The sequence below is a fragment of the Psittacula echo genome (assembly GCF_963264785.1).
Source record: "Psittacula echo genome assembly, chromosome: 2".
NCBI classification, from domain to species: Eukaryota; Metazoa; Chordata; class Aves; order Psittaciformes; family Psittacidae; genus Psittacula; species Psittacula echo.
In genome coordinates, this window is record NC_137737.1 from 16,179,686 (window position 1) to 16,192,158 (window position 12,473).

At 39.5% G+C, this 12,473-nt stretch overlaps 1 protein-coding gene across 1 annotated transcript; it reads right to left on the reverse strand.

The window, feature by feature from the left end:
* Nucleotides 1-808: 808 nt before the first annotated feature.
* On the reverse strand, nt 809-10,521 carry NPVF (neuropeptide VF precursor; the record flags this gene model as incomplete). Its single annotated transcript, XM_080611284.1, has 4 exons — nt 809-976; nt 1,833-1,936; nt 8,229-8,598; nt 10,384-10,521. 4 exons carry the CDS (start codon nt 10,519-10,521, stop codon nt 809-811), a joined length of 780 nt encoding a protein of 259 aa, XP_080467410.1.
* Nucleotides 10,522-12,473: the final 1,952 nt, after the last annotated feature.

Here is a 12,473-nt window from a genome sequence, read left to right on the forward strand (position 1 = left end):
TCTCTGACACCTGCATCTCCTGGTTAGTGAGTTTCTTTGAAAAACAACTAACTGGGAGGGCTAACGTTCCTGAGAGCTCTCTAGCTCCCTTACCAGGCTACATCAGGTCAGAGCTCTTTTAACCTTCCAATTGACTAATGCAGAAAAGATGATGGTTTGCAGAGGTAGTTACTAAACCACTACCTCCTCTACACTGAAAAATTATATGGTTCAGATGGTGTAATGTGACATAGCCAGGGGAAAGAGAAAATAGAAAGATCATTTCTAACTGATTAAAACTGTGTTTCTGTTACCTCTGTGGTGGTGTGCTGAGAAAAAGTGAGAACAGCTCAGCTAAATAGGGAGAAAAGTAATTTATCTAATTCATGTTTTTCCTCTAGTTGTGATGGAGAACCTAGAGGGATGTGAGCATTTCAGTGGACTGAGATGTCATTCTCTGGACTTCTCACTGATTTTGATATCTACGTTGCTGTGAGAACTACACATGCAGTTGGATCCAAAAGGAGCCAAAGCAAGCTGCTTATTGAAGTGAGAAATGATACATATTCTAACCCTTAAGCCAGTGCTAAAAGGCAGAAGTTAGAAAGCATTGATATACAGCTTAATACACACTTCAAGAAATGCTTTATTGAGGCTTTACGTCAAATGCCACTGTGATTTCTTTTTTTAATTGTACTTGTTCTAGGCATAGTTATTTAAAGGTGGAAAGTTGAGTATGACCGGACTTTGTTAACATCGAAACGTCAAGAGGTAACTTTTGTAAAGCCAACCGTGTAGTCTGCATTTTCCTAACTCCTCCAGCACCCTCTTACGGCAGTTTAGAGCCCAGGTTCTGTTCACGGTTCGCCTCAAAATCAGGCTTTCCAAGGACTGTTCTTTCTGCCCTCTCGTGGCCACAGGTCAGTTCTGCAGTTTTGCAACGACGGGATTTCAGACCTGCATTTTCATTTTGATAATCCCAGATGTCTTGCTTTTGCTTTAGAGAACACACATAAAATTGTGTATCTCTGAGACAGTTTTTTCTGTATACAGTGCTTTTATGTATATCTTTCATTTGAGTACAGCAGTTGACTATGTGGATTGTCAAATAGCTACACACAATTTTCCTAGTTTTACGTCATAACCTGGAATATGAAGACGTGACTGGCATGTTCAAAGAACCAAGTAAGAACCATTTCTTTCCTATCAACTAAGGTAATTTTAGTTCGATGGTCTGTGACTCACTTTTGGCCTGCTTACATGAAAAATGCTGCATAATTGCACGTGACGGCTTCTTTATGCTTTCACTGATTCTTTGGTTTACTTGTAAGTTAAATTGCACTCAGTTTCCATGTCAGGTCAATCAATCAGTAAATACATTGATTAATTTAGATTTATCCCACTCTGAGGTCAGGATCAGGCCACACTGCCAGTTTATATTTTACAAAGATCCTATACAGTTTAATTACCCCTTGTATGAATAATGCTATCAAATACAGGCTTATAGAAGGTTCTATCGTTTCAGTTAAGACTGCTGCTTGTCACATTTTTCTGACAAGTACACAGAGACAGAATAGGTAACACACGCACGTACAGTGATGTCTCTAGTGCTTGTTAGCTGGTGAGGATCTGAACAAGAGATTCTGTAGCAGGCGTGTGAAAGCATATAATGCAATAATGATTTAAGAAAGCAATTATACAAAACAAGAATAGATTATTCTCAGTCAAGGTAGTACTAACAAAAAAGAATATTTTGCTGTTATACACTGGTAAATGGAAAAAGAAAGCCATTACTTTATACATTACCTGCTAACTTTCTCCTACGTGCCCCTTTCACAATCAGCCCAAGTTACCATCTCCTCATCTCTGTGCTTTCTTGGGTAACTAGGAAAATCCCCACTGCACATGCACAGCCTGTGCTGCTGTTGTGCTAGTGCCAAACCGTGCACCATCTGCGCTTAGCAGCAGAGGGAAGTAAGACCAGAAAGAGTTTATCACTAGTTATACATTTGAGATGGGGGTGGGCTCTGCAATCCTCCAGGCCACCCCAGGGATTCATAAATTCATATGCAGTATAAATGTGTGCAAGAATACATTTTTAAGGAAATGCCTTAAAATATGGAACTTTGAGAAGCATATGGCAGTGGCTGAGCTGACACAGGAAGTACCCTCTGAAGCTGGTGTCCTCTTTTCACTCCCCTGCTCTTTCCACACGGGACTGATACTTCAAGAGCAAATCAGAATCCCCTGCATTCACACTTCTTTTCAAGATCCCATAAGCCATATGTGATCCTAGTATAACTACACTATCGGTACACTGGTGTACCTTCACTGGTATTTAATTTCTTCACAGGTATTTAAATTAAACTTGAAACTTCTCTTTCATAGCTGCCAAAAGAAATCCGCTGATGAATTAGGCACTACCATTTCATTTTAAATGCCTCTTGAGAGAGAGGCAAACTTGCAGCTCTTAGAATTGATGACGGTCTCTAGGGGCAAGTAGGTACTTAGTCAAAAAGGTAACTACACTTAAAGACAGGCTCAGCATCCAACATATGGTTCTATTTTTTTCTTGGGCCTGTCTTTTCAATAGCACGGTTCAAAGGAAGTTTGTCTCTGCTCTTTCAGAAATAAAATTCTGCATATTGGTCATATAATATAGTTAACTCTAAAGACTTTTATTACCCCAAGATGAAGATGTATTTTATGTACCCACAGAATTGAGCAGCTAAGAGAAGCACCTGATCTTAAAAAGTTCCTCTCTGTTCTAATGCATTCACTAGTTCATTAAATGGGCCAGCTGAGCCCTGCTGGGAATGAACAGCACATGGGCTCATCAGACCTTACTGCCTTTGTTCAGCATTGTACTGGGTTTGCATGGCAAGGTTTTAGTCACAGTGAGGCTACAGAGGTGGTTTCTGTGAGAAGCTGCTAGAAGCTTCCTCTACATTCAATAGAGCCAATGTCAGCCGGCTCTAAGATGGACCCAACTGCTGCCCAAGGCCGAGCCCATCAGCAACAGAGCTAGTGCCTCTGGGATAACATAGTTAAGGTTGGAAGGAAAGAAAACCGCAATTTCAGCCAGAGAGAGGAATGAAAATATGTGAGAGAAAGAACCTTGCAGACACCACGGTCACTGAAGAAGGAGGGCAAGAGATGCTCCAGGTGCCGGAGAAGGCAAGAGATGCTCCAGGTGCCCCTGCAGCCTGTGGTGCAGCCCATGGTGAAGCTTGTGCCTATAGTTTTCAATATATTGCAAGAGACAAAGTAGCTGGATGTCATACTAAGGACAAAGAACATAGTAATTGATAAGTGAGGTAAAAGTCAATTGTTACGAGCATCAGAGATGAGATAAAGATATACAGTGCAAAAGCTCCAAAACCAGAACAGATGTACTAAATACGACAAAATAGGGGAAAAGAGCTAAGTGGTCAGTGATTCCAGAAGATGGGAACAGTTAAAGCACAGTTTTTTCTTATCTGTATTTTGTGCGACAAAAGATCTGTGTGGCATTAGCTGAAGCCCTTCTACACCTTGTGTCATCAGGAGAGCAGCACAAATGTGAATTGGGTATCTGTGGGCTTCCATGCATTTGTGCTAGGTGTATTTTAGTGGGTGTCACTAATGAAAACATTTCCAATTCCTCATAATGGGTACTTTTCAAGAGGGGGTAATTTTTCAAATGTCGTGTTTAGGGTTTAGAAGTTTCTGGTGGCCTGTGATGACCAAGGCCAGCCCAGTTGTCATCTTTTGAAGAAAATGCAAACGGTGGTTAAAAAAGCAGTTGAAGTGAATCTAAGACTGAGAGATTTCAAATGCTGGATGCCCAAGTCTTTGGCTCCTTCTGTGAGTACAACAACAGTGTCTTTTTGCATTCCACTAAATCTGTCCAAATGATACATTGAAATCAACAGTGTGATGATCTCTCGGACTTATAAATTAATCAGTGGTTGTCAGTGTCCTCTCTATAAGCTTAAGTCAGAATCTAAAATAAGCCTGGTGGTTTTTTTTTTGCGTGGAGGCTTTAATAACAGACATAAATATTAAGTGGATGACAAGGAAGGCTGGGAGATCCTGAACCCTACTAGAATTCATGCTGGTAAGCCTCGATAGTCTGTCACTTGATTTACGTGAGTCCTTTCCTTGCTTTTTCCCAATTCATGAGTAATATCTGTATATGGATAATAAATAATCTGGCGAGTAACAGCTGTAGCAATGTATGTTGCCTGCTGTGCCCCTTCTGCTCCCATTGCACTATGCAGTGATTGTTTTCTTGGCTCACAGACTCTCAAGCCAAACAGAAATTTTGCAGAGCATAGCATAATTCCTCCTTTATGTACTTTTCACCTAGCTCTTCCTCTGCTAAGGGAAAATAAATCAACAGCCATCTCCTGTATCTGTGCTGTGGAGCTTGCAATAGAAGAGCAACCTAATTGTACCTGCTGCTGGGCCAGTGTTTGGGCTTCTGCTTTCCTCCCATAGCAGCCGTCTTTAATGCCAATTGATGTGTACCCTTTTCCTGTTGCTAGGTGATATGTTCCTTGCAAAAGCAGTTTCTATTGCTGCTCAAGGATTCTCACAAATCTTGTTTGCTCTTGGGTCGCATGATGTGCAGTGAGGTTTGCAGAACCAGAATACAACACAAAGTTCAGTGCACCTCCTTCTGCTGTCCATTTGACTGTAAATCACTAAAAGATCCCAGTTTTCCTGACTAAAGAATTACATCCTGTTCTGGTGGCAGGCAGTGACAAGATTTCTACTTTATACGCTGGGTCTTCAACTTTCCCCACCACAATTTGTTGACCAGTGTCCTTCAGCATGGACTTGACTGCAGTACCCAAGTGTAATGCTGCAAACCTGGTCTTTCACCAGCACTTGTTAGGTAGTTTTCTGAGACTCAGAAGCCCAAAGATTGGTTTTGGACTCTTTCTTACTTTCAAAATGTACAATCTCGTTGTTTATAGTCTGTTTAGATGTCCCTATCTCTTTGGTATTTCAAGTTTAAGTAAGTAGAGGGACTAGATATTTTCAAGACTGTGTTCTTACTACTTTGAGTTGAAATAGATTCCCCAGCCACAGGCTGAATAGTGTTGTTTCAAGTAGCCTCATTAAGTTTGTAGAAGAACAGCACCTTAGGCTCTGTCCCAAGTATGAATTTATCTGATAAAAATGATCAGTTTGATTAGGATTTTTTCCAGGTTCTTCTAAAGATATGTGGAATGTAAAGATATCTGTTTACCGGTTATTCAGCATAGAAGACTAAGACAAGAGACAGAAGAAGCAATAAATTAAACTCTCAGATACCCAAACCCCAAGGAAGAAGAGATAACAAGACAGTAAGAAAGAGCAGAAGTCTTAGATCACTGATTGATGGAACCTTAAAGGAACCGCTCAATGCCTTGAGGAGGTTCAGCCAGAGCTCTGTAACTGGTTATCATGAATCTTATAGGAAACAGCAAACATACAATGGGATATCTGAGAGGCCTTGCAGGATCGCATAAAATTTATTATGGGATGTTTCAAGAAATGTGGGAAAGTGCTGGATTTATTTTGGGATGTTTAGGGGAGAGCCAAAAACAGTCAAAGGCAGGGATCGAGATACATGGGAGAGGAGCAAGTGTGGGAAAATGGAGAAGAGAGGAGATAAAAGAGGTCAGCTGCATGAAGTCAAGCTATGCCCTGTGCCTGATCATCACAGTATGTCTTGTCTTCTTGTTAAACTCAATAATTGAATGTTTTCCTGTGTGAGTGTGCTCTCTATTCTGCATGCACATGTGTGTGTGATCTGCTAGCTGATTTCAAGCCTGTAGAGTGGGTGGTCTGAGTGCCAGCAGCTGGAGATAAAGACTAAGGGTTGAAGAATCCTACAAGCCTGAGGGCTAGCAACTGGAGAGATGGATTGCCTGGATATCAGCTACTCAACAGATTGAATATCTGAATGAAGGGACCCATTTGTGTGTGTGATTCTAATATGAATTTAAAGCTGGACTAGGTGATGAGCAGGATGGTGCAGGTGAGCATTGGTGATCATTGGTGAGCAGAGGTGTAGGAGCCAGCTACCAGGGAGACCATAGGTCAGGACAGTGGAGGGATCTAGGGTCTGAAAGCCAGCTCCTAAAGATGTCACAGATACGGAAGAGCTACTGGAGGGACCACTTTGCCATGTTTGGGTGGGAGATCTGCTAGCAACCTTCAGTTTTATTAACCTATGAGTGATAAAGGGATCAGCCCATTTGTGTGTTCATGTCGGTCTTGTTGGTGTATAATTGGACACTGTAATGATGCAGCTCTCTTGTTGGTTAGTAATCAGTTGTGACTGTCAAGGTGTGACTGTCAAGTACATGCATACACATGTTTGTACATGTGGTCTGTTTTTTGGGGGGATGCCTATTCCCACCATTGGCCAGACATGGTGTAAAGGTAACGCAGCACCTGAGGACCAGAAGAAAGAATCCCTGAGATCCTGTAGTCTACTAGATTTGGCTTCCCTGTAACAGGTGCGAATTGAGCTTCTCTTCAAAGCTTACTGAAAACTCAGTTTTGGAGAAAGCCTGAACACATGATATTCCATTTAGAAGAGAATGGTTTTCATAAGAAATATGAAATAGAAGTACAGGCTTAAATCAAGTAGTCCCTTCTGCATGTGTGTGTCATTCACATTAACAGAGGAAGTGGGACACCCACAGGGCAGATCTTGTAGAACATTAGGGAGGGTGTTATCTCAGATGTAAAGCCCAAGATTATTACGTTACAATGCATGTGACTTTAGTCGGATGTTATTCCTCAGTGGGGTCCAAGATAGTAGGTTTTATTTGTGACAAATTCTTGACAAGTTACCTTTCAGATTTATGTCTAACATGACTCATAAACAACAGGAAAAGTGCTTTCTCTACATTTTACTTGTTTTTCTTTAGCTGCATATGACACAAAGAGTACCAGTGGTTTTGATCCTGCTTCTGTTTGTTATTCATATTGTAGACTTCGTTTTATTTGTACCATGCTGTTTTATTCATACTATGCTTCTTTTAATTTTTATTAAAATGCTTTCAGTTATACAGCCATTGTTCTGAAATTAGGTTTTACAACGAACAGGACATAAGTCGCACAAAGTAAACAGAATTTATACTACACTGCCACTGAAGTAAACTGCTACAACAGTTGCTACAATTGTCATTGCCTTATACATCAAGGGTTTGTATGGAACTGTTCATAACATAAAGTCAGGTTTGCATTTCAGTTCTTATAGGTTTCCTTTTCATGACCTTTAGTTTTGAAAACACATTGCAGATTTTCAGAGTCTTTCAGATTCTGTCTTCATTATTTCATTCCAATATTACCGTAACTGCTAGAATTCATATCCCTAAAAATACCAGACAAATAAAACAAAATCTGTTACCATCAGGTGAGACAGTGAGAAAGAAATTACAGGAATCAAATTAAACAAGAAAGAACCTTGGTTTCTAACATATCAGTTACCTTTCCTGGCCTGAACTTCTACCTCATGCATGTAGCAGATGCACATCAGGGGTAGCCAGCGGAAACTCAGTTACACGGCAAATGAAGATTTTGGATAAAGCAGCAGATGTGATGTGAACGACTGATATTGAGGAGCTGCTTTAAATTATTCCTAGTAACAGGCAGGAAATATTTTTTCCTATCCTAAAAAAATTTCTGAGATGTCAAAACAAATTTTTCATCTTAATTTGGAAAAATCAAAATCTCAAACCTTGCCTCAGTAAGAGAGTCTGAAGAAAAAAACCAAAAGGTGTGGATGAGAACTGCCATCATTTTCAAAATGCTGCAATTCAGCTTGGAATTTTGTCCTTTTTTTTAACTCTAATTTGCATAAAATTTGAAAATAGAAGGGTAATTTTATTTGGTCACTTTATAGTGCTGAAATGAGATATTTTAATAATCCTGAACCTTTTTCACCAAAGCTTTAAACTTTTCAAAGTGAAAACTGGTCTAAAAAAAGTGGTTTTAAACCTAACCTTGTCAGTTTTAACATTAACATTATTTTTTAACATTTTCAGCTTTGGCTATTTGGCATCTTCTCATTAGAAAAGATTTCATAAAGAGCATCTCTACTAGTACTTTTGATGAAGCTTCTTGATTTGGTGAACTGCAAACTGGACTCATCAAAATGCTTAGGGAATATCCCTTGAGGAAATCTGGTTGTATTTGATCATCACTAACCTATGATTTAATATGCATTTTAATATATGGCTTGAACACTTGTATAGTATTACCTGATTCAGATTCCTGAACTTCTTGAGGCAGATTGACAGACAGTGACTTCCCAAATCTCTGTGGAAAATTTAGAAGTGACTGACTGTAACTTTTAACAAGTGGAGACCTCCCAGGCCTGTGCGATACCTTTGGAGCATGCCTAGGTGTGTTATCTCCAAAAGCTCTGCCAAATCTCAGAGGCAAATTAGCAATTGGTTTAATGCTTCTTTCTTCTGGATAACCTCTTCCAAACCTAAGGGGTAAATTAGCAGCTGAATTTGGCATCTTGTTTATGGTAGAAGGGTTCATTTTGAGGATGTTTTTCGATCCCCAGTCTTTCATTTCTTCAAAATTGAGACTCCTCTCGTTTTCTTCTAAGATATCTTTAACCTAAAGAAAAAGAATTAAATAAAGGATACTATCATTTTATAGGGGATTACTCCAGCTACCAATCACACAAAGTATTCAGTTTCATATCTTCCTAGAAAGCTGTTGGGTAACACACTTTTTTGGGTATCTAATGCTTTTTAGATGTATTTGCTAAACTCCACTGTAATGTGGATTACTTCTTATGCAGATGTTGTCCTGCTTACCTTTTCAGTACACTGACTCAAGAGCACATTTCCATATTAGTATCTAGAACTGTTCAAATGGTGTCAGTTGGAAATATTTCTGGGCATTGGTACTGGTACCTGTGCCATCAGTCAAGTGTAGACAGGAGGCACTGTCAGGTCCACATTTTCTAGTATCACCAGCTGAAGTTGTTTGCAGAGGAAGATGCTGGCTATGTTTAGTAACTTGACACAGACCCAGCCTCTTACTCATCTAGTCTGGATGAACAGGAGGATGGGTCAAGCTACCTGAAGGTGTAGCTCATTTCTTCCTAAGCCCTTGGTGGATGCTTTTGACCCAATGTCCTGCTGGGCTAACAACCAGGGAAATGAACGGCAAGTGTTTCGGTCAAGTTGACATGATGCCTGTTCTGGCCTTGCAGCATAGAGATTGTCCTGAGCTTTAAGTTGCTTTGGTCCTCCACTAGTACACAAGATGCATTAGCAGCTCCTGGACTTCTAATTTTTGTGCAGCCAGCGCAAAATCTACATTCTGTGTCTATGCTGGTGTACAATGAAGAACTGAGCCTACTGTATTTCTGGTCTCATGATGCAAAGGGCAGCTGCTGCCTGAAAACTATGTATATCAACATGACCTTATAGCCGTGTTCTTTCCCTGGGCATATTGAAAGTCACTTATTTTTATGGCAATGATAGATTTCCAAGCCTTAATAGCAAATAGGTACAAATATGTTTTTCAATTTCAGTTAAAGACACAAACGTTACTAATCTTCATTTCAGTTCCTTGTCCCTATTTGGTGACTTCCTGGGAACTTTTCCAACTACTGGGAGAGAAGGGGAATGAACCATTCTAGTTCATAGTCCATGACTAAAACATTAAATAAACTATCCGTCTGACTGCACCTGCACACCCCTTCTGAAGTATGTAAAAGACAGTGAGCTGAGGACCGCAGGAGCTCACTAACATAATTAAAGTTGTATTTTGGTTTGAAGAATCTTTATTACACCATTGATGATGAGTCAGAAAGAGAGGTTGGCTCTCATTTCCCAGGGAGTATTTGTAGGGTAGACAAGAAAAATAATACAGATGAACTGTACAAATTTCATTTGGCATCTATTGAGACATAATAAATGTGCAACCCTCCAAAGATGTTTTTATAGTCAATTTCCAGAGTAGAATTTTAAAACCATTAACTATATTAGATTTAAAATGTTCTCTGTTTATCATTATTCTTTGAGTATCACAAGCATACCTTTATTAATTTTGGATTAATAATATATCTGTTATATTCTGTGCATAAAATGCCTGACAGGAATTTTAATTCAGGCCCCACTATGTAAGCAAGAAACATTTCAGAGTAAGTCTCAATGTAATTGCAAGGCTGTATTGCAAGAAAATTGAAACATGAATTGATTTACACAATGTATGTGTTCAAGCAAATGAATTTCCTGAAAATTCTTCCAACAAGCCTTTTTCCTACTGCTAGTTCTGCAATGCCGAGTACTGTGCAGTGGGGTTAGGACAGCCTTTGCCAAAGATTTCAAAGTGCTCAAGGTCTGGTCCACAGTTCCCTCAAATAATTCATAGCAAAACAGGTCTTACCTTGTAATATTTATCATCATCATCTTCTGTGCTCTGCAGACTGGACTTCATCAGCTCATCTAGGCACATAGTATTTGATGTTTGAAAGACCACTGTAGCTAAAGCAAACAGAACAAGCTTAATTGGAATGAATTTCATTTCTCTCAAATTACACTTACTTAAGTAGCTCAGAATCTGTACAGAAAAGAAAACTGCCATCATTTTATATGATCAGAAAACAAAAAGATTTTGTTCCTATGACATCAGTCTCAAAAGCTGCAATTCTTAATTAGGGAAGTAATTTGAATATATTTGAAGAATGTTGGGAATTTCTTTTGTGAGCCCTCTTAAGCAGCATAGATTCTTGTTAGGGACACGCTGTCTTTACAAATATTTTACTCTGGTGAAATATGTCTTAATTAGCTAAACTTGAGAGCCATAACATAGGGACTTACAACAGCCACAATGTTCCATCACCAGCAGAAGAACACACCTTGTTTCTTTTGTATCAGTGTCCTTAGAAGGACTGTGAAAGGAAGCTTTCTCCATATATGTATTCTTCTGTTTAAGTGATCCTTTTGGATCATATAATGCTTGTTTGTTATGTATAACTAGGGATATTTGGCCTATTGACATCAAGTTCTATCTATTGAAGTTGTTGGTTAGGTCATAAGAGATGTTATGCATCAATGAGATTTATTGATATGCATCGTGTATTTGCACTAAATTGAACATGTTAATTTGTGTTCAGGCTGAATTAGGAACATGCTTTTAAAACCCTGCCCGTCAGTTAAGTTTTCAGAAATTTCAAAGGTTGTGTTACATCTATGTTCTTAGAGCCAAATTTCCAATAGCAGTTTTTAAAAAGGCACCTGCCCCTTTGCTGCATGCTATGAAACCACTGGACTGCCCATGTGTGTTCTGTCCCAAAAGGGGATTCAGGCTGCACACTAAATATGCCTTTAAAGTGCACATTGAGTTGTTGCTAGATAGGCTGGTGAGCCAGGCTGCCATAAAAAAAGGCATATTTTGTTGTTCTTCCATTTGTTATTCTTAAATTCTTGAAATGATTGCCTTCATCTCATATGGTAGTACTTAAGATCAGCTGCACAAGGAGAAAATCTGATTGCTCATCGTAAATACACTGAAAAACTGGACTCTAGACAAGTTCTTTTGCTTTTAAACACTGGGCTTTTAAAATGTTCGTTCTGTCAGAGCACTGGCAAAGTTTGTCCCAAGAGAACATGTTTTATGTTGTAGGCAGTATGGATAGTATTGACTTTTTATCTGCTGACAGTATGTTACTGGGTTTACTGCACTGTGAAGCTGAAGGATTTGGAAGTAACCTGATTTTAGAATCAAGTTGCCAGTTTTCATGGGTTTAAAGCTGCCTGCCATGCATGAATTAATTTCTGCTTTAGATTCTCTGAAACTGAGATCCTGAAGGCATTAAGTGGCATTGTATTAGATCTAACAAGATACTCATGCTTCCTTTTGGACTCCTGAGAACCACAGGTGTGTTGGAAACTGCTCTGACATGACTATTGCTTTAACTTGACTAAAATAGCGGGAAAAACTAAACTTATCACCTACATTGCTTACTAGGTCCACTTAAAGAGAAAAATGAGAAAAATAAATTTCAATTAATGATCTCCCTGGGAGAAATAACAAATTCTCCTTCTTTCCCTCTCCCACACTTTAATTCTTATCCAATAGGAGGAGGAGCAGCAAGCCCCTGTTTAAGCTTGGGCCATAAAATAATAGAATTGTAGAATAGTTTGGGTTGGAAAGGACCTCGAGATCATCCAGTTCCAACCCCCAGACACAGGCAGGGATGCCTTCCACTAGACCAGGTTGCTCCAAGCCTCATTCAACCTAGCCTTGAATACTGACAAGGGTGCGGCAGCCACAGCTTCTCTGGGTAACCTGTGCCAGTGTCTTGCCTCCCTCACGGTAAATAACTTCTTCCTAATACCTAATCTGAATCTACCCTCTGTCATCTTAAGGTCATTACCCCTTGAGCGATCCAGGGATCAGGAGTAATCCTATCCCTGAGATTAGGACCACTATACTTTTGGACACCAAAGAATTGGTTTGCCATGCTAGCTAAG